Source organism: Pocillopora verrucosa, chromosome 1 (genome assembly GCF_036669915.1).
Source record: "Pocillopora verrucosa isolate sample1 chromosome 1, ASM3666991v2, whole genome shotgun sequence".
Taxonomy (NCBI): Eukaryota; Metazoa; Cnidaria; class Anthozoa; order Scleractinia; family Pocilloporidae; genus Pocillopora; species Pocillopora verrucosa.
The window spans coordinates 7381927-7405537 of NC_089312.1; the positions used below are offsets into that span (position 1 = coordinate 7381927).

At 38.4% G+C, this 23611-nt stretch overlaps 1 protein-coding gene and 1 long non-coding RNA gene across 3 annotated transcripts; both read left to right on the forward strand.

Annotated features, from left to right (window-relative positions):
* Positions 1-5501: 5501 nt before the first annotated feature.
* Positions 5502-9493, forward strand: LOC136278337 (uncharacterized). 2 transcript variants are annotated; one of them, XR_010716267.1, is made up of 4 exons: positions 5502-5601; positions 5889-5998; positions 8056-8164; positions 9385-9493. It is a non-coding gene; the product is annotated as an uncharacterized lncRNA (long non-coding RNA). The 2 variants fall into 2 exon arrangements; XR_010716266.1 differs by lacking the exons at positions 5502-5601; positions 5889-5998 and adding an exon at positions 7630-7771.
* Positions 9494-13404: 3911 nt separating this feature from the next.
* On the forward strand, positions 13405-17596 carry LOC136276898 (uncharacterized). The gene is made up of 2 exons (XM_066162030.1): positions 13405-16321; positions 16449-17596. Exons 1-2 carry the CDS (start codon positions 13414-13416, stop codon positions 17270-17272), a joined length of 3732 nt encoding a protein of 1243 aa, XP_066018127.1. The 5' UTR covers positions 13405-13413; the 3' UTR covers positions 17273-17596.
* The last annotated feature ends 6015 nt before the right edge of the window (positions 17597-23611 follow it).

The following is a 23611-nucleotide window of genomic DNA, read 5'->3' on the forward strand; positions in this document are numbered from 1 at the left end:
GCGAGCTAAAATCAATTTTTTTTTCACTAATATTTTTTGGACTCACGAGACAGACTTCGCCAACTGCTTGTACTCTAATGCTTCTCCCGAGTTCCATTTTTTTTCCAAACGTCGTTTTTTCCACTGGGCTTTCAGAGACAAAGATAATGTATCCGTTAAACAAAAAAGCTTATGATATTATTCACCCTTGGCTTCGATTAACATGTTCGGCAAAGTTTTACCATAGCTAACGCTTCGTAACGGAATCATGTGCTGCAGATCAAACTTCTTTAGGATTTTCTTTTTACCTCTTGCCCGGTCACTGGCGATTTTTTTGGCAAAGGTGGATCTTAAGATCCCGGGTATACAGTATACAAGGATTCTGTCGCCTTTAAGCTCTTTCAAAATGCCGGGAAGCGTTGCGCAATGGAATAATCAAACCACAAACTGTTTACACATTTACCTTTTCAACCCACTAATTACTTCAGTTTTATCCCTTTGCCGTTGTAAAGTTATTCTATTCGCTCCGTGATTCTATGAACTTTTAGCAGTTTCATATAGACAAAATTGAATAGGGAAGGGGTGGGATCTTGTCAATGATTTAGAGAGGTGGGGTAGAGACAGGAGTTTGATATTTTTTCAGGTTTCCGTGAACGAGGTTCGAATCATACCAATTAGTCGCCAGAGTGGCACTCTCCAGAACTTTCGCAAGTACAGTACACGTCTTGCCTTTCTCATAGATTTGATGATCGTCTGGGTACATTGATAGCGTAGAATCCACGTTGTATGAAAGTTCATTCTGAAATATGTTCCTCAATAGTTGTCCTAATACGGATTCCTGAGGAAAGCCTCGCTCCATATTTCTCCATGAGCTAGTTACCGACCCGATGTGCACTCTCCCTGAGCGGTTGCATAGGTAACTGCACAGAAAATCCAGTGCTCTGTCCTGGAAACAGTAAGCTTTTAATTTGCGCCGCATAAGCGGTGGACGTAACCTTTAGAAAGCTTTGGACATATCTGTTGATAATATTCCCACTAGCAGACGATTGTCGCTAGCCAGTTTCGAATCCCCCACCAGGCCAATATGTTGTTTCACAACTATTGTGCTTTCGATAAGCCGTAAGGCCATCACCAAGACAATTATCATACTTTGTTATGACTTGATACTTTATGAACAGGCTGGTCGTAATGATAAAGCAAAGGCCAAAGCGTTTACACGCGCTTTTTTTTCTTCTTACATACTTACCCCCTCTCCTTAAGAGGTGTTAGCATTACTAGGAGATAAAATAAAAGATGAATCTATTGATACAATATGACTGACGCGCGTTTAAAAAGAAATGAGTATTTACGTCGAGCGGTAAGTAATACGGACTCTACAGGTAATTATTGTTATAATTAGTAAGCAATGTGTGTGAGAAATACATCAAAAGCCTTTCTTTTCACTTGGGTGTACCTTGCCAGTGATAGTGGTAAGCGATCTTCCATTCTTCGGCATGTGAAGAAATTTTTAACATGCAGATTTTATTTTTTTAGATCGGGATCTATCAAAATTTTTCCCTTGTTAAGGATAGAACTTTCATATATACCAACTCCAGCCAAGTCAAAGGGTAAATGATCTTATGCACAGAGACGGAACATCGAATAAGTATCTTTTTGTGAACAATCTATACCGGTTTCAATAATTGTTTTGAGCTAACCAGAACTTTTGCGGTACAAACAGTTACCTAATAACATGTATTACTTACATCAGCAATTGCAGAGATTTTTTTTCTATTGAGCAAACAGCACAGGCCAATTTTTAGTTTTACTCAGCAGGAAATCAAGCGGCTCAAAACACATTAATATGAAACGAAAAGTTTAGCTGTATTTCAAGCAGACCGATCGAGGAAAACACGCCATTAAAAACTTCAAAAAAAGTAAAACATTTATCGGATTACCTCTTTAATAAAGGACCTTTATACCTTGAATTTCATTTTCCATTTATATGATGAACTTTATAAAAGCCTTTGATATGCAGAGGTATGATTTCCTAAAAGCTGATGAAAACTGTGGGGAGGGGGGGGAGAGGGTGAGATTTCAGGAAATTGTTGGCTTGATGTTTGTTGTTACTCTCTTATTCCTTTTCTGCTTTTTAAATTACTGTTGATGATACATTTGTCTTGATTTTGCGTAAAAATTCCGTTCTTCCTTCCTTTCGCCTTGTTTAATGACTTCCTCGCTGGTGCACCTTTTCCCGACTTATTACAAAATGCCGCAACCGTCATGAACAAAATGCATAAGTTATTGCAAAATGCGTCGCTATTTGAAAATGTCAGAGAACAGCTATTCATTAATTTAACCATAAAAATGAAATCTCATGGCATTTCTCATTCGAAGCCTTTTCAAATTACCAATACAGGTGTTTAAAAAATAACCGTTTATAAGTATTCAGCATTATAAGCCGAAAAAAAATCGGAAGCTTTTTATCTCCAATATTAGACCAATTCTAGATTATTGTGATACAGTGCGGGGTTGGTGTGGAAAGTGAAACAGTCGGGCATTAGCGGCTTGGCAGAAAAGAGCAGGTGGAATTGGTGAGAGAACGACTCACAGCTACATTTTCGAAGAACTCCTTCAAACCAGAAAGTTATTCAACCAGAGAGAGACAATATCAAAATTGCCTCTTCATTTACATTTAATTTTTTCTTTCACGGTCCTTTTCATAAATTACTGGACAATTGCGTGAGAAATTTATTCTTGCCAAATTTTCTCGAAGATAATGTAAACCTTTAAATTTGTAATAATTACTTAGATAAGGTCGGAGGTCCATGAAGAACGTAGACGGAACCTTTATTGATTATGCTCAATTTTTTCTCCCAGCAGGAAATTAGAAGAAAGGAAAATGTTGCCCCCTTACAAAGAACACTGCTTACACAGTCTTGGCAATAAACACTCGAGGCAAAAATTCCTTGTCAGTGTTTTCTGATTTCTTTCATTACTAGCTAGTTACACAGATAAAACCTATGTCGAGCTTCATTCCAAGAAATACTGCCATATTTTATTTAGTGTTTTTCATTACTATCCTGTACCACTCAGATCGTAACCAGCTCTTTAACACATTTAGCAGATTTTAGATACAACGTCCTTAAATTCAAAGCATATGGAAATCTATGAGGGATCAATGAGGTGATGGTCTTTTCGGCTAGCGGTTAAATTTTTGGCTAATCAGTAACTAAAGGTTTTTTCCATTCCGTTCCGATTAAAAGAATAGTTTCTAGTGTCAGCTTTTTTAAGACTAAAGTTTAACATTTGTCAATTTTTTAGCCTAACGGCTGAAGTCTCTTTGTCGTTTTAGGGCGACGGCTAGCCCCATTGACACCCTCATCCATACGGAAAAGATGCAATTCTGCACAATTTGTCATAATGGGACTCCTAAAGTACAATTATAAAAGCATCATGGTAAAAGGTATACGGCTGAACGGCTGATCAAAAAACAACTATTTTTCTTGTTTCTTCCTACATTTTTAATACACTCTAGTAAGACTCAAAGTGAGTATTTTATCCGATTTCGCTGTTAGATAGGCTACTTTTTCGTACTCTAGCGGCTTCCTGCGTGCGTTACAACAGAGCAGAGCACAGACAAGGCTTCTCTATTTGTTATATGTACTAAACAAATCGAGAAGCGAAAAATCAAAATGACCGGGCGGCCACAAATCTAACGCAGAATCCAAGCGCATATACTGTAGTTTTATTTCAACTCACTGCCAAATTAATCTTCCCCGTGCAACCGACGCTACGCTACAGTTTGCTTCAAAAATTTCCAGTTTAGAGGTTTCTAACAGCCCGCATACACATCAACCTAAACACACGACCGTTGAAAGCCAGCTTGGTAACCCTACCTCCTTTTCAAACTAAGCCTCGCCGGGGACCACACCGTCAGTTATCATCAATAAATTGTTTTAGAATCACGTATTTGTGGCCGCCCGGTCATTTTGAGCTTGGATTTTTCGCTTCTCGGATGGTGCGTTCGGAAATGGAGTGTTCAGTCTTGGGCTTTTCTTATGCACGTTAAAAACCTCGAAATGGATAACTCGCTGAAATGGGCTCTTTTCATCAAAGTAAGCGGTCAGATAACAAGCAATACACTGTAGAAGTAAGGTGAGGTATTTTTATTGAGAATTTGACGTATTTTTTTTATTCCTGAAAGCGGTCGTAAATATTCCCATGCAAAACTATTATAATTCCGCCATGACTGTTATTGCGCAGGATGATCATCTCATAGCTGGAGCTTGGGCTGCCTGTGGTCGAATAGACAATCGCAAGCTCCCTAACTTTAACTCGCCCCCATAAGACGCCTCAGGCTATTTTGAATGCTGAATGTGAAGTTTTAAGGCTTTTACAGGATCCGATGAGTTATTATGGATCTTTTTTTTGTATTTTTAAGCGGCAGAATTGTGCATTTGTTCTCTATATTCAAACTGATACTCTAGCTCTTCTAACTTAGATGGACGGATTTCAGCCAAAAATAGCCCAAATCAGCGGATCGTAAAAACCCCTTTATTCATGGAGCAGTAAGTGCTGGTTGGAGTAAATGCTTGACTGACATAACTGACAAAGGGATACACTTGGACAATAAGAGCGTGCTGGTAAAATATGCAGATGATACAACCATTATCTCGCCTGTGATAGGTGATAATGACAATTCTATCGCACTGATTAATCAGTTTTCCCAGTGGTCTAGAAGTAATGGGATGTGTAGCAATCCATCTAAGTGCAAGGAAATCATTTTCCGCAAGAAAGGTTGTACAATAGAGTTTCCGATGGTGTCTGGAATACCACAGACAAAAGAGCTTACTATTTTAGGGGTAACATTTCAGGAAGACAGTAGGTTCATAACACATATTCGGGAAAAACTAATTAAAGCAAACAAGTGCCTGTTCATTTTAAGATCTTTAAGGAAAGAAGGGTACAATCTGGCCGAAATAGACCATCTGTTTCTAAATCTGGTTCTACCAAATATATTATACGGGCTGTCCGTATTTGGCGCTGTAAATTCCGAATTAACAACAATCCAATGTTTCTTAGATCGATGTTATAAGCGCAAGTATACATCCGATCACATTAATGTTTATGAATTGTTAGTTCAACAGGACACGCGTATCTTCAAGAATGTTTTTAATAATACAATACACCCTTTAAGAGCTATAATGCCAAAAAAGAAATTAACCAAGTACAATCTGAGGAAAGAGACAAGTCACCATCCTAAAATAAACACTGATAGGTTCAAAAACACGTTTGTTAATCGCTTAATTTTTAAACATAATCTAGTCTTATAATTTTTATCTTGATTTTCTCTGTAATTTATATATATACCTTCTTTTAATGTTGTAACATAGGATATGTGATTATTTATCTTATGACTTAATAAAGATTCAATAATAAATAATAATAATAAATAAATAAATAACATATACTAATCTTAGACAACACAAAAATTAACATGATATAAAAAGGGCACTGCTTCGTAAGAAAACCCAGTTTCACTTTCATGTTGATGTCGTTGATTGCGGAATGTGACTTTGTTGCTTCTTTTTAATAAAACTATCGACGCCTGCTGCTATAATTCCAGACGCTCTCAAAACGGTAAGTTTAAAAGTTGATATTCTAGATTTCAATCACAAATATTTAATCCACAGAAGCGGAAACTAAAAAATTTGCAATGAAACTATTTCGCAATGGCATCCCCATGATGATTACTGCATCTAACTTAGAAGCATCTCTGAATTTTTCAAGCTGGTAAAGTTCATTTCTACATAGTATTCATCACACAAACGATTTCTTTTTTAAGGTATTAAACCAAAACTTAAAATCGTTATTCAATGATTTGGTTTATGTTTCGAATGATTTAGTATACATACTTGCTGTTTCAGCATTTATTTACTGAAGAGAGCAATAGGTGACTAACAGCCGATTGATTCAAGGAACAGAGTCTTCGGTCGAAAAAGAGATAAACAAGAACACAAGAGGCACATTCAATCAGGTATATGAATAGAAATAAACCACAATTCTTGTCTCAAGTTCTTGTTACCACAGGATAATTTCGAAGGTTCCGACTAAATTTATCGCTTTTGTCACTGTAATATGTAAGGAGATAAATCCTTCCACATCCAAGAACATAATGTTTTGATAATTGAATCAATCAATTATGTTTATTGAGTCTTAACAACAATTACCGGACAAGCTCAACCCTGAAACCAAGATCCACGAGACTAAAATTCTAACTAACTTATTCTATGGGAGTTTTGCAATTTCCTGGGCCATTTTGAAACCCTCTCTGTGCCTATTTGAAGAAACAAAAATAGGCACTGATGCTTATTGTCACGAGATGAATAAACTCCTCCAGGACCTGTTGTAAACAACAAAACAAGGGTCGAGATGCCACGAATAAAGAAGAATTTAACGTTAACAAACGAGATAATTGAATGTGGTTTTTCTACAGACTTTGAAAAATGTCCATCACTGAGTAATTAGCTCCAATCAGAGTTGAGGATTGATTTTCGTCGATCAAGGACAAATGCTGTCTGTTCGATTCTGTCGTTTTCTGTCGCTTACAAAAAAAACTAACAAAGGTCCTCGCAATTCAAATGAACAAATCAGTCTCACGGATGTTGAGGAGACGTCAGTAAACCAGTGAAAGTTCCTTTGATTTATTGTTTTTTGCATCGCTTCCCGGTTAAAAGGCACATTGAGCTTCGGTCAAAACTGTTGAAATTGAGAATTATTTATAATCCATGGAATGAAAAAATGGTCTTTCCAGGAACTTACTTTCAAAACAAGATCGCTCAAGGACAGGAAACTCGAACTCAACTGGTGACGGCTAAGTTGAGGGATCTTATTAATCAGGTTTAAACAGTTCTAACATCGCGCAATAACGAAAGAGCGACTTCTATTAAAAACAAGAACTATGCCATAGGAAGAAAAAAAAAGTACAAAACAGGATGATAGTAAGATCATAATAAAAGCAATGGTCCTCATTGCTGTCACTACGCAAAAAGAAAACAAATTTCTACCATGGCTAAACCTAAAGATGCTCATGACTTTTTGTCCACAAGTCACAACAATCACAAAGAAACTTATTAAGGCAGACAAACCGCTTCCATTATAAGCTGCCCTCAGGACAGCATTTTTATGTATTAATTCTCTTGTGTTTAGGCAAGCTGGATTTTAATTCGTCCGTAACGTGTGTTGATGGCAAAAGGAAAGTTTTCTTTTTCTCTATCTATAGAAAAATTCATATATATATATATATATATATATTCAAAATTCACCTTTTCTAAAGAATCTTATCAAGTGATGAGATGTACATTCTTTATCTGCCTCAGCCTATTTTGTGCGCTGGATGTGAAAGTTAGAAAGATCCGATGAGTCATTATGGACCTTTCTCTTGTATTTTCAAGCGACATAATCGTACATTTGTTCTCCATATTCAAACTGATACCTTGTTATAACTTAGATGGATGGATTTGAACCAAAAATAGCCCAAAGCGGCAGATCATCAAGACTCCTTTATTCATGGAAGAGTGCGTGCTGCTCTGAATGCTTCACTGACATAACTGAAAAAAGTGTCAAGTCACATCATTTGCAAATCTTAGACAGCACAAATAAACATTATGTTAAGAAGCCGCGCCGCTTCGCAACAAAACCCGGTTTCATTTTCATGTTGATGTCGTTGATTGTGGAATGTGACTTTGTTGCTGCTTTTTAAATGAAACTATTGACGCCTGCTACCATAATTCCAGAAGCTCTCAAAACGGTTAGTTAAAAGTTGATATTCTAGATTTCAATCACAAATATTCAAGCTAAGTAGCGGAAACTAAGGCATTTAGAGTGGAACTATTTCGCATTGGCATAGGTATGATGATTACTACAACAAATTTAGAGGCATCTCCGGATTTTCAAAGCTGGTAAAGCTCATTTCGGCACAATACTCATAATTCAATCGATTTCTTTCTATGGATAGTAAACTAAAACGTAAGTTCGTTATTATTTGATTTGGTTGATATTTCAATGATTTAATATGCATACCTGCTTTTTTAGCATCATTTACTGAAGGAAGCAAGAGGTGATTATTAGCCAATTGAATCAAGGAACAGAGTCTTCGGTCCAAACAAAGATAAACAAGAACGCAAGAGGCACATTCAATCAGGTATATGACTGGGTTGTGATTCATGATTTCATGATTGTTTAGTTTAATTAGCTGCATTCAAAGAATATCATTGCAAAGGGCCGTAAAATATACCCTGCAGTGCAGCCGTCTTATAAGGAGAAGTTAATGTTAAGGGGTTCACGATCGTTTATTCAACCCGCCATGTTTGAAATTACGCTCGTTAATTTCAGAAAACAATGGGCAAGTAGCTCTTTCAAGCGACGAGATTAATTTTGGAATTGACAAGATCTTAATCCCAAACGCGATGCTAATTATGGCAAGAAAGCAAAACTGTGTTGACTGATTTTAACTGACGCTTTGCGACCTTGGAACTCTTCATTAGAACGGCGGATATCATCTTCAGTGTTGATATGTCCTAGAAGTGTGGTTCAATGGAATATTTTTTTGTGAAATCGTACACTTTTCAGAATTTTCAACACAAAGTTGTTAGGCAATTTTCTGTTCATATCGAAAAACTGATCTCCAAGCGGTCATGTAATATCCTCTAGAAGTCTTTGGCTTCGTTTTTAGAAGGGTTGATATTATTTTTTGGTGTAAATATTTTAATTTTTTTCCCAAAAGTATTGTTCAAAAGGAAATTTGAAGTTAGAACTGTACAATTTCAGAAAAAAAAAGTAGTTTAATCCAGGTTAGCATTTTCAAATATATTGCTCTTAACTATCCACAATACGACGTTTAATCATATGAAAACACATACATTTTTTACGTTCTTCCACTTTCAACACTAAAAGATCCGAAAACGCAGATAACAGCGACAGTGTGTGATGCATTTTCCTCTATGTTATCTAAACACCATGCCTATTTTAAGACACAAAAATAGGCACTGATACTTACTGTCATGAGATGAACAAACCCCTCTAGGATCACTTTCATGTTGCTTGTAAACAACAAAACACGGATCGAGATGCCACGAATAAAGAATATATTCAAAATTCACCTTTTCCAAAGAATCTTAACAAATGATAAGCGGAAACTAAGGCCTTTAGAGTGGAACTATTTCGCATTGGCATACAGGTATGATGATTACTACAACAGATTTAGAGGCATCTCCGGATTTTCAAAGCTGGTAAAGCTCATTTCAGCACAATACTCATAAAACAATCGATTTTTTTCTAAGGATAGTAAACTAAAACGTAAATTCGTTATTATTTGATTTGGTCGATGTTTCAATGATTTAATATGCATACTTGCTGTTTTAGCATTCATTTACTGAAGGAAGCAAGAGGTGATTATTAGCTGATTGAGTCAAGGAAGAGTCTTCGGTCCAAACAGGGCTAAACAAGGACACAAGAGGCACATTCAATCAGGTATATGAATAGATTGTGATTCATGATTTCATGATTGCTTATTTTAATAAGCTGCATGTAAAGAATATCAATGTAAAGGGGTCGTAAAATATGATGTGCATTCATGACTCCGTATAGCGTCATTAAGCAAGTGCAATAAATGAGACAAACTTCTTCCGTTGTTATCCATCCTGAAGACAGTTACGAACGGAGATGTCGCTATCCGTTTCTCGAAGTGCACTAATTTTTTTAAGCACTTCTTTATTAGGGAACTGTTCGCTTCTCGAAACAGATTATGTGTGCAGATAAGTGAGAGAGCATATTTTCGCGCCAGATTTAGCCTACTGCCTGTTTTGTTATGATCGTAAAGTAATTCAAGGGGCGAAAGAAAGCTGGACTCTAAAAGGAATAACCGAATAAAACATACAAAAGACAATTTAGAATAAACAAGAAGGATAATTATAAATTCGCCTATGGCTTTCCATACCTAAAATTACTCATGTGTAAATTAATTCTTGTCTCTAGTTTTTGTTACAGCAGCATTAATTCGAATGTTCCTACTAAATTTGTCCCTTTTGCTCCTGTAATATGTAAGGAGATAAACCCTTCCGCGTCCAAGAATATAACGTTTTGATCATTAAATCAATCAATTATGTTTCTTGAGTCTTATCAACAAATACCGTACAAGCTCAACCCGGCAACCAAACACAATGAGGCTAAAATTCTTATATTCATTTAAACATTCAAACTCTTAATGGAAGTTTTACAATTTCTTAAAACCCCCCTAAGTCTATTTGAAGGAACAAAAATAGGCACTGATGCAACAAAACAACAAACACGGGTCGAGATGCTACGAGTAAAGAAGAATTTAAAGTTATCAAACGAGATAATTGAATGTGGTTTTTCTACAGACTTTGAAAAATGTTCATCACTAAGAAATTAGCTCCAATTAGAGTTGAGGATTGATATTCGTTGATCAGGAACAAATGCTGTCTGTTCTGTCGTTTTCTGTCACTTAAAAACAGCTAAACAAAGGTCTTCGCAATTCAAATGAAGAAATCAGTAGAACAGATGTCAAGGAGTAGTCAGTAAAAAAGGAAAAGCTTCTTTGATTTTTGTTTTTTGCATCGCTTCCCGGTTAAAAGGTACATAATGCTTTCGTCAAAACCGTTGAAATTGAAAATTGTTTATAATCCATGGAATGTAACAGGGGATCTTTCAAGGAACTTACTTTCAAAACAAGGTCGCTCAATGACAGGAAACTCGAACTCAACTGATGACAGCTAAGTTGAGGGATCTTACTAATCAGGTTTAAACAGTTTTAACATCGCGCAATACTTAAACAGTGGCGTGTATTAAAAACAAGAACTATGCCATAGGAAGAAAAAACAATGTAAAACAAGGTGATAGTAAAATCGTAGTAAATGCAGTGGTCCTCATTGTTGTCACCACGCTGATTAAGAATGACTAACCCACAGGCATACGAAAGTGATAAAGAATTAGGAAGCGAAACAAAACAAAACAAGTGAACAGAAAAAAAAAATTCTTACGATGGCTAAACCTATTGATGTTCGTGACTTTTTTTTCACAAGTCACAACAATGACAAAGAAACTTGTTGAAGCACTCCGAAACTTCTTCCATTGTAAGCCGCCCCGAGGCCAGGTTTTTGACGTAGTCATTCTCTTGTGTTTAGTCAAGCTGGATTTTAATTCGTCCGAAACGCGTGTTGACAGCAAAAAGAAAGTTTACTTTTTCTCTACCTATAGCAAGATTCCTATAAATTCACCTTTTCTAAAGACGTGCGTGATGTTTAGTAAGATCTTATCAAATGATGAGATGTATATTCTTTATCTGCCCCAGGCTATTTTGAACGCTGAATGTAGAATTGAGAAGCTTTTACAGGATTCGATAAGTCATTATGAATCTTTCTCTAGTATTTCCAAAGCCACATAATCGTACATTTGTTCTCCATACTCAAACTGATACCTTCTTCTTACTTAGATGGATAGATTTGAGGCAAAAGTAGCCCAGATCGGCAGACCAGAAAGACTTCTTTATTCATGTAAGAGTAGGTGCTGCACTGAATGCTTCATTGACATAACTGACAAAAGGGTCAAGTCATATCATTTACTAATCTTAGACAGTACAGAAATTAACTTTAAAAAAAAAAAGCCAAGCCCCTTCGTAAGAAAACCCGGTTTTACTTTCATGTTAATGTCGTTGATTTCGGAATATGGCTTTGTGAGTGCTTTTTAAATGAAACTATCGATGCCTGCTACTATAATTCCAGAAGCTCTCAAAACGTTTAAAAGTTGATATTCTAGATTTCAATCACAAATGATTCAGCGCTCAGGAGCGGAAACTAAGGTATTTAAGTGAAACTATTTCGCAATGGCATCGCTGTGATGATTACTGTAACTAATTCAGAAGCATCTCTGGTTTTGTTTTTCAAAGCTGGTAAAGTTCATCTCGGCATAATACTCGTCAAACAAACGATTTCTTTCTGAGGGTGGCAAACTTTGTTTTATTTTCCATAATTTTTTGACGCAATCTAGCATATTCTAGTGAAACGATGTGGCTGTTTTTATTTTTTTATTTTATTTTTTTATTTTTTTCATCAACGTGAGAAATGGCTTCGCAAAAGCCTCCACTACTGCCGTAAATACGAGTTGATATTTGCGCACTCTATATCCTCCAAACGACAATCCGTGAGCGTAGCTACCCTTAATCCGATCGAAGATGCTTTTCCCAGACACTTTAGTGCTTCGTCGAAAACGGAATCGAAACTAGAACTTTTTCATCAACAGAGTTTGCCATCTTTCTCTTTTTCCTCCAAGAGCGAAATGTCCAAATGACACATTCGGCTTGGGATTCGGCTGGAGCTTAATCGTACCAATCAGGAATTCCGTTCGTGGACGAACGGAGTTTGGTAAAATAAACATATTCAATGACCTCAGGCAGGCGTAATCTTCAGTCCCCCACTCCCACCCCTCTCCACATATTTGACCGTTGACCGCCCTCTTGGTACAAATTTTTTTCTATTCCCAGCCTTTCGCTGTCATTAAAATAAAAGATGGCGGCCATACTTTTCGCTAAGAAAATACTGAGCACTCGCTCGTCGGGGCTGCCATTTACCATCTCATATCCAACGCACGCTTACGGAATAATTATAAACCGACTATTGACCTCTAGGCAACACGCGCGGGAATTAAATGAGCCAAACTTATCTTTTTGAGCTATGTTATCTCAGTCTTTTAGCACATAATAAAACAGCTATTCATCTTAATGTCGGCGCTCGCCGACTCGCAGCTCGGTAAATATCTACCACTAGCCTCCTCCATTTCGGTGAATAGTTGTTAACATACTACAGCCCACTACAGGAAATATGTTTGAAGTGGGGGGCTAGCAGTTCCTCAAACAACGACTGTGAAAAAAAAGAAGTCAGTCTTGGCTATCAACTCAACCAACGTCAATGCTGACGTGATGAAGTGATGAGATAACCTGGTAGGAATTTATGGTTTCGGTTTTGTGGCTTTATGCCCCTGAATGAGTCAAACTGAATAACTAGCAAATTTCTGTAATGCAATGCAGTTATGTTTACACATTGTAAGAATAGGCCATTTTGCGTGAGAGCTTGGGCCCGAGTAGCAATTTTGCATTCCTCAGCTTATAGTTAGCTCTATTGTGATGTTTTTCATTTGTCATCGTAATTCAATTTTGAATCCAGTAATCAATCTCCCCATTACTTGCAACTGTTTTGAAATTGCTATGGTTAAAACGATTTCCGCAGCAGTTCTTTTAGGCTATCTCGCCCTCCATTAAAGGATCATGCTTTTTGGTGGGTAACGTGACACTCACCAGAACGGCTGCGACTGGTAATGAGAGGGTGAATGAGCTAACAACGGACAAAATTGTGATTTTTTTATAGGGGCTGACTAAAAATGGCCACTGCAATAGAATACTCTTCAGAGCAATTAAACTACTACAGAATTTGCTATGTTGTCACCGATGTACTAACAGAGGGCTTGCGAATAATTTTTAAACAAGAATGGGACAATCGCTACCGGAGAACACGGGGAGAATGGAAAGATCAACCTAACAATGGACTGGACTTTTGGAATGGCGAATCCTCGCGAAACAGAAGCCGAAACGCACGTCTGCTGACAACCATAAAAAACGGTGACACAGCTGAATGGGATTGCACCATGCTGTTTTATGCCATTCTTTTTTCAGACTGCATCCATCGCCTGAATTCAACAGTTAAGTCACACGTGGATGACCTCAGGAAGTTGCGTAATGAAGACTTTGCGCATATGCCACGAGGACACCTTTCGGAAAAAGATTTCCAAAGAGTGATTTTAAGAGTTAAAAATGCATTTCTTGCACTCGGTCTTCCCATACAGAAAATCCAAGATATCCAAAATCAAACAAGTTTCCCAACGGAAGAATTGACAAATATATTGAAGAAAGTGGACACTCTCAATCAAGACGTTCAAGAGAAAGAAAAGAAACTGCAAGAAAAAGATAATGAACTTCTCGAGAGGGGTAAGGAGCTGCTAGAAAAAGAGGAGCAGCGACAGGTCCTTGAGCAGCAGCTTCTTATAAGTGTGTCTCCATTTTGTGTTCTTCCCCTAAAACCTACACACGACGTCACAGGCCGCGATTCTGAGGTTAGTAAAATTACCCAACAGCTCAGAACCCTCAAATATGCTAATGATGATGCTCTAAGCACCTTGTATATATCTGGAAATCCGGGAAGTGGAAAATCGCAGCTGGCTCGTTTGGTAGCCAAGCGGTTTTACGACGAAGTCAAAAAAAATCCTGACACAGCTTCATTTGTTATGACCCTAAATGCTGAAAATTCAGAATCGTTTTTGGAATCCTATGTCGTTTTCGCTCGACACTGTAAATGTCCAGAGTATGCAGTTACAAACACTCTCAATTCCACAGACCTATGTGCAGACGAAAAGATTAGAAGTCTTAAGACGCTGATAGGCGCGAGAATTTCTTACTATACGTCATGGCTGCTGGTAGTCGATAACGTCATTAATGTTTCTCAAATACATGGACACTTACCAGATGTAGGAGACGAACACTGGGCAAGAGGCCAGTTGCTGATAACAACACAAGACGCTGTTTCTATCCCTTTGACAAATTCTGCAATCCAACATGTCTCAGTCAGCGAAGGAATGCATCCAGATGATGCCCGCTCGTTGTTAACACTCCTGTCAGGGGTGAATGACGGTGAAATGGAAGATGAAGTTGCACGGGCATTAGACTATCAACCTCTTGCCTTAGCGGGTGCCTCCCTTTATGTGCGAGATGTTCGGCAGAGTAAAGCGTCTGTCAACTTTGGCTGGGGCGACTATCTGGAGAAACTTGCAGGCGGTCGACGAAATACGACAGAGGCTATTCTTACTGAGACAAATCCAAGCTACAAGAAGTCCATGACAACAGCAATAACGCTTGCAGTGGAAAAAGCGATGACGACCGACAGAGTTATTAATCACCTGTTCACTTTTCTTGCTCTTTGTTCACCTCAGCCAATACCTCAAGACGTCGCTGTCAATTACATCATAGGAATTGATGAAGAATTTAGTGATAAAGAGTGGATCGCAGGGAGGATAAATCGATGTTCATTGATATTATCTGAAGAAGAAGGAAACAGCGTCTATATCCGAGTGCATGGAGTTGTTCGATTTGTACTTGATTCTTTAAAAACAAATTTTGCAAAGGATTTATACATCAAAGCCGTCGTTGGGGCTGTTGCATCATTTGCCAAGGTCGATAACTTTGATACCTTTATCATCGGCTCGAAAGTTGTTCCCCACCTAAGAAAATTGATCCTGAAGGATAAAGATCTATTTCCTATACAAGAATCACCTCCAGTCAGCAAAATGGGTGTTGTTCTCCTACAAGATTATCTTAATGGCCTTCCGATCCTCGGACAAATGTGTCTCAACCATTGTGAATACAAAGCTGCAATGAACTACTTCGAAACGGCCTTAGAAATCAAACACTCATGTAACGCAAACGAAACTCTAGAAAAAGCAGAACTGTACCTCTCTGTGGGAATCGCACACACATATATGGGTAACTTAGAGCAAGCCAAGAAGTTCAATGAAAGTGCACTGGACATTTATGTGAAACACCTCCGACCTGACCATGTAAATGTCGCAACTTCTTACGATAACCTGGGTACTGTATACAGAAATCTAGGTGATTTCCAGCAAGCAAAGGACAGCCATGCACGAGCACTGGACATTTATGTGAAACAACTCGGACCTGACCATGTAAATGTCGCAACTTCTTACGATAACCTGGGTACTGTATACAGAGATCTAGGTGATTTCCAGCAAGCAAAGGACAGCCATGCACGAGCACTGGACATTTATGTGAAACAACTCGGACCTGACCATGTAAATGTCGCAACTTCTTACGATAACCTGGGTGCTGTATACAGAGATCTAGGTGATTTCCAGCAAGCAAAGGACAGCCATGCACGAGCACTGGACATTTTTGTGAAACAACTCGGACCTGACCATGTAGATGTTGCAACTTCTAACAATAACCTGGGTATTGTGTACAGAAATCTAGGTGATTTCCAGCAAGCAAAAGACAACTATGTACGTGCACTAGACATTTATGTGAAACAGCTCGGACCTGACCATGTAAATGTGGCAACGTCTTATAATAACCTGGGTGTTGTGTCCAGTAGTCTAGGTGATTTCCAGCAAGCAAAGGACAGCCATGCACGTGCATTGGACATTTATGTGAAACAGCTCGGACCTGACCATGTAAATGTCGCAACTTCTTACGATAACCTGGGTGCTGTATACAGAAATCTGGGTGATTTCCAGCAAGCAGAGGATAGCCATGCACGTGCACTGAACATTCGTCTCAAACAGCTCGAACCTGAGCACGTAGATGTCGCAACTTTTTATAATAGCCCTGGGTATTGTGTACAGAAATCTAGGTGATTTTCAGCAAGCAAAGGACAGCCATGCACGCGCACTGAACATTCGTCTCAAACAGCTCAGGCCTGACCATGTAGTTGTCGCAACTTCTTTCAATAACCTGGGTATCTTGTTCAAAAATGTAGGTGATTTCCAGCAAGCAAAGGACAGCTATGCTCGTGCACTGGACCTTTATGTGAAGCAGCTCGGACTTGACCATGCAAATGTCGCAACGTCTTACAATAACCTGGGTACTATATACAGAAATCTAGGCGATTTTCAGGAAGCAAAGGACAGCAATGCACGTGCACTGGTCATTCGTCTGAAACAGCTTGGACCTGAGCATGTAGATGTCGCAACTTCTAACAATAACCTGGGTATTGTGTACAGAAATCTAGGTGATCTCCAGCAAGCAAAGGACACCCATGCACGTGCACTGGACATTTATGTGAAGCAGCTCGGACCTGAGCATGTAAATGTCGCATGTTCTTACGATAACCTGGGTATTGTATGCAAAGATCTAGGTGATTTCCAGCAAGCACAGGACAGCTATGCATGTGCACTGGACATTTATGTGAAACAGCTAACACATGAGCAAGTACATGTCGCAACTTCATGCAATAACCTGGGTATTGTATACAGAAATCTAGGTGATTTCCAGCAAGCAAGAGACAGTCATGCACATGCACTGGACATTCGTCTCAAACAGCTCGGACCTGAGCATGTAGATGTCACAACTTCTTACAATAACCTGGGTATTGTTTACAGAATTCTAAGTGATTTCCACGCATGTGTGCGTTCTTACGTGCGAATTTTAAGACTAATTAATAACAAATCTCGTTAAGGATACAATATGGTTAATTAATGGGTAACGAATATTTTTTCAGAATCAGGCTCAGTTTAATCGCTTACGACCGTACCCACTGCTAAGCATTTCTTCTCCTATATAAGCGTTTAGACATATTTGAATTCTGAAGAGGAAGCAGTTGACTGTTTATCATTGTGAGACACTCTGTTACTTGTTCCAAAACCACAATTCGATTGATCGGATCTCTTCATTTTCGTGAGTTTTAGAGAAGTCAAAGTTGACTAACGCGAACACTCGTCATGACGACTTTCAGGATCTTCAGTAGAACAATTTATATACAGGGAGAGGTTTTTTGCTGTAAAAGAGGATGCAGAATGTATTTCTAACTTTACAATTCAATTTTTTTTCTCACAGTATCCTTTTCATATCCACAACACCCCTTTCACTAAGAGATCTATGGAGAGTAGAATGTCTGTATCCGTGTTACTCTGTAAAGCTTAGGTATTTAATTTGATTTCTTCTCTAATTTGGTCTTTTACCTGAAAATAAAATCGGAGACATTGCAAAATAACTGGTAGAAAATACGGTAGTTCTTCAGCAATCACATCCTGATTATATTAAAAATCATTTTTAAATATGAAATCCGTCATGTTTTTGTAGGTAAAATCTTACAGCGCTAAGCTTCATTATGCTTGTATCACTTACCATAAGCATAGTAATTTTTCATGCGGTGTTTGCTCGCGCTGGAACACAGTTCCTTTGTTTTGAAAACGTTATCAGCAAAACTGAAAAAAAAACTAAAATCGATTCTTGGTAAGCTTCGTAGCAAATTAAAATGCTTTAAGAAAGTTTAAATGATAGGTCCACCCTACTCAACATCGCCATTTCTGAGAATCGCGCCATTGGGAATACACAAACAAACAAATAAATACACCTAAATCATTCAAATATCTAAGTTTCTAGTAGTAGTTAAATAGTATAATCGGATTATTTTATTCAGCGGTTTATCAATGGAGATATTAGAAGGAAAAAGCGTTCGGGACTCAAATATGAATATTCCTGTTCTTTCTAAGAACGCAGAGGGTCTCGAGGAGTGAAGAAGCAGCACCGAAAAAAAAAACCGGTAAATTAGAGTTTAGCTGGCGACTATTCCAACATAATTGAATGCGAAGTTCGACAGACAAACATTATAATTTATGAATATTCATTCGGTCGTTCCCGTGCAAAGAAAATTAATTCCGCTTTGAAAATAGCTGCCGTTCGAGGAGAAGTCGACGATCTCCCCGCGAGGTGCATCTCGTTGCTGCAAGAAGTTAAAGATCTCATTGAGGCATATAACAGCGGTCATGAAAATGCGGACGAAACAGCTGCTTTCACGTTAAGCGAAAGACAGGCTCGGCCATCGTGTACAGTGCAACAACATCAGGGAAATGCCACTCATTAGAGGGTGATGCAGAATTTTCGATCACTCTTCGCTCCTTATTCAGCCGCCTGTTCCTCTTCCGCCTCTACAAGACCTTAAGCGGCTAAAAAACCCCGGATCTTTCAAGTCAAAGAGACCTGGACTCGCAACTTTTTCTGCCTTGGGTCCACACGAGCTACTTCTGTCCCTTCACGTGCGCAAAAAAATTGCGTTGCAGAGTGCTCAGGGCTTGGACGCCGGAAAGTGATTTTTTTTTGTTTAAGGGAACTGCACTTGATGTAATGTCAACCCTACAATTCTTATAATGTTAGTTCAGATAATTTAGTATTGGATCAACTAATTATTCCCAAATTGATATTTTTCTTTGTTCTCATCACTTCTTTGGTTGATATTGTAGAGATATTGTGAGGAAAATTCTGTCTTGATCATTCATAGGGGTGAAAGGATTAAAGGAGCTCTATTATATGCCTCTTGCAACATCTAGAGATTCCTGTTAATTCTTGGCAGGAACACATGGTGTAAAGCAAACAGATTGTAATACAAACAAATAAAATCTGATTTTAAAATTTAAATGTTATGACGTAATGACTTCAATCAGGGGTCACCCCGACCTTAATTGTTGGGGGGGGGGGAAGGGTAGGGGGTATGAACCCTTCATTTAAAGTACCTCTGACTCTCACTTCCCATCCCTTTCCTGCAGTGGTTCCCTTCTCTATGCCCTAAGATGTTTCTAAAATTTTCAAGGTTCCCTCAACCTCAGGATGTCTCCTTCCCACCCTCCCTTTTCCCACCCCGTTTCAAGAGCTTCCACCCTCCTGTCTCCACCAACCCCGTCGATTTGAAAATCACAGGCTAAGACCAGCTATTGTAAGTTTAAGTTTTGACATTTCAAACTTTCTGGTTGGAAGAGTTTCAACGTTTGTCATGTTTTGTGTATATTTTTTCTTTGTCCCAAACATATGACAAAAACTAATTATCACTTTTTTTGTCAAGCTCAAAAATCTACCATCTTTCTTTCTTGATTATTATGTTTTATCAACCTGATTAATTTGACGATCATGGATTGAATCTTTGGTACCTGATAAGTTTGCGATTGTCATCGATGTGTCAGAGTGCCAGTGGGCTTGCAACTTGGTAGCCTCTTGTATTTAAACCACAGGACGAAATCCCAAGGTTCCGCATTTCTTAAACGTGACGGAAACATAAAGCTTCATGTTTACGCTACATTCACGTTTTGTGGAAACGTGTTATACCACGTCTTAGCGATTCTATCAAGTTTCCGTCATGTTTCCGGAACGGTAATGTCAAGTTACGTTTCCGTCATATTTAAGTCAAAACGTTTCCGCTGTTGTTCGTTTCCGTTACGTTTCTGCAAACGGAGTTTAAATATCCCTGTTGAATTTTTACAAAGAAAACAAACCGATCGTGGTTTTGTGCGTGGTTTTTACTATATTGACGAATTTAAAACGTAAGGAAACTGCACTTATAAATAATGACATGATAAATATAGATTTTCAGAACAACTATCGTCAGAAAGTTTATATATGAATTAGTAACTCCGGCTGCTGATACGACTTGCAAAGTAATAAAATTAATATTATAACGCAGCATGAAATCACCAATTTACTCATCTTCATTTCTTGCGTAAAAAACGAATTCCGTGTCCCGTAAACATGCGTTAACGCAGAGACTGCGCAAAGACTCTGAAATCGATATTAAAGGCGCGTAAAGGGCGTAGATTGGGATGGTTATAGTTCGCGGATCAATATTGAAAGAACTACCAAAATATGTGAAATAAATGTGTCTGATAGGTCATTAGTGAATTATCGAATGATTTGGATGTGTTTCTTCGTGAACTCATTATGCTTCTTTAAGTTTCTTTAGGAACTTTTGCGCACTGCAATTGACGGACCTTTAGCAGTCTTTAAGCGCAGCTAGTCTCTATGCGTCTCAAATTCTTTTTACGAATCCTTGCGCACTGTTCTTTACAGACTTTTAATGGTTCTCATAATTACCCACTGTTATGTACGGACCTCTAGCTCTCTTGATCCACAGCTTGTCTTTGCGCGTCTTCAAATATCTTTACGAATCTTTACAAACTGTTCTTTACGGGCCTCTAACGGCCTTTAGGCAGAGATAATCTTCACACGTCTTTAATTTTCTTTACGAATCTTTACGCACTGTTTTTACGGACCTTTAGCGGTCTTTACACATTGTTCTTTACGAGCCTCTGACGGCCTTTAGGCAGAGATAATCTTCACACGTCTTTAATTATCTTCACGAATCTTTACACCCTGTTTTTAAGAACCTTCATCACTCTTTACTCATAGCTATTCTTTGTCAGCCGATTGGGTCATGTCAGGCTGTTGGTCCACTGAAATCAATTTGGTCATTTGAGGCAGTTGGCTCATTCGAGATAATTGGATCGCTGAAACCGTTTAGGTCATTGTGGGTTGACATTTGAGGCCGTCACTGGAACCGATCCGCGATTAAATTGTAATCATTATTACTTCCCATAAGGTCTAAAGCTGTCTAAATCAACGTTAGTCAAACCACGGGCGGCTAAGCGTACTGTGGGTAATTTTGGGGTTGAAAGGTCATTCTCGGAAATACCTGAAAATAAATTGGCATTGAGGTTAAGCGTCAGCGTCTGCCTTAAAAAATAATAATAAAATAAAAAAAAACTAAAAAGATAATAAAGGCAAGAAATGTAACGCGTTTGGTCTCCTTACCTTTATTTAGTGGTCGCTTCAGGCCGTTTTAGCCTTATTTTGTCGACAATTTTTGAACCTCATGTTCTGCACCATATAGAAATAAAGGTAAGGAGACTTATCATGTTATATTGCTTGCTATTCTCCGTTTAATTTTTTATCTTAATTCTTTATTATATTTCATCTTTGAACTCCACAAGCTTACGATATTCACAATCCGAAAGCGCGGAACTATAGTGATTCTTGTCTTTGAACGTGAGAAGTATTTCTTCAACTAAACTGGTTGCTAAAATAAAACTTGTATTTTGGTGTACTCTTAATTCAAATCACGTCTTTTTACATCTATTTTTGGATTTGGATCCAGTTTAAGCTGTATCCTGTTTGGGAAGCGCCTACAAAGAATTTGCTCCATTTTCAATACCCATTTTGACCAATTCTACGTTCCAGGACTGCATAGGACACATGCAACAAAAGATAGCTCAATGAGGAAACCAAACATTTTAACGGTTCATTTTGAGCAAAAAATTGTTCGATCCATACACAGCCTTTTCCCGCGGACAGCAAACTGCAAGTGGTTCTTTTTTCTTTTTACGTAATCACTAAGACAAATGAATTTTTTTTTGTTTGTGGCCTGTTTCTTGCGGAACGCCGCTTCCGAATTTGGCAAAACATAAACATTCATGAATCTTCGTTTTGAGTAAGAACAAAGTGATAGTCATCATTCGGTTTTGGCCTTAGGCAAATGGAGATTGATTGCCATTAAAATATAATAGAGTTAACAGGCGAGGGAAATAACTCTGGTCGCTTTTGATACTCGTCACGTTACTATTGCATGTTTGTCTACGATTGGGAATACCCCTCATGTAGCCTGTCTTGCCTTCACCAAGGGGGCAGGGGTGGGGGAAAGTTAGATAAATGGGAAACCTCTTCTCTCTAAGATCTGCTGGAGGCTATACACTGAATCCTTGCATATTCGCTCATTACTTTATACTTTGACCAAGCCATTGCAAAGCAATTAATAGCGATTTTGATTTTAGTTCCCACTTTTCACAGTTTTCATTCAGCGCCTAAAAGTACCCGTTAATCAGATGGAGAGGTTATGAATATGTCATCGTTATTGTGGTTGTTAGTTTTCGTGCGCGTAATCCTATCTCGTCTGGTTGGGACACAAACTGCTAGAGAAGTTTTTCCGTTGAATTCTCCCTTAAAAACGATTGACTTGGATTTAAAACTAAGAGAAATAAGATAATTTTATGCGAAGAATATAGACAGAACAGAAAAGGCTTGACTGAGGCCAGAGTGTCTTCTCCATTACAACTCCTTCAAAGTATTGCTTTACTGCTCTAAAAAATCTTGCTTACACTAAATGAGCTTGAAACCCCGCAAGTTAGTGTATTGTAAGATACTATTATTCATTTTCTATGAAAATCACGTAATTGAAAACCTGCAGATAATGTTTCTGTGAAAAGGAGGTCATATGACAATGCTTAGGGAATCTTTGTTCTTCTTACACTCCAACATCTCCGTCTGATCAAGTGAAACTTAAATAGATGGACCACAAGCGGCCCAAGGTCCAGCTGTGAGATGATCATCTTGCGAAATAAGTATCATGGCGAATTTATGAGAGTTTGTATGGAATATTGACGACCGCTCCTAGGAATAAAAAAAACAGTCAAATTCTCAATAAAAAATACCTCACATTACTTCTACACTGAATCGCTTGTTGTCTGACCGCTTACTATGTTGAAGAGAACCCATTTCAGCGAGTTATACATTTCTAGGTTTACTACAATATATAGATTTAGCCAAGCTTAAAAGCGGGACTCGCATTTTTTTTCCCGCACTTCTCAAGAGAACCCATTTCAGCGTGTTATACATTTCCAGGTTTACTACATAAGAGACGCCCAAGGCGGCAGTCCATTTCCGAACACTCGATCCGAGGAGTGAAAAATGCAAGCTGAAACGAGCGGGTGGGCACAAATCCAAGGTAGAATCCAAGCACATATACTGCAGTTTCATTTCAATTCACTACCAATTCAATCCTCCCCGTGAAACCGACGCTGAGCCGCAGTTTGCTTCCAAAATCCGTACACATTCACCGCGACAAATGAAACCAGCCTGGTAACCCTGCCTCCTTTGCAAACTGAGCGGTTGTTAAACACGGAGCGAGCCTGTAAATGGAGGCTGAGCGGCTCAGCCCGTCAATCACAAATTGGAATACTCTGCTTTGATTGGCTTATT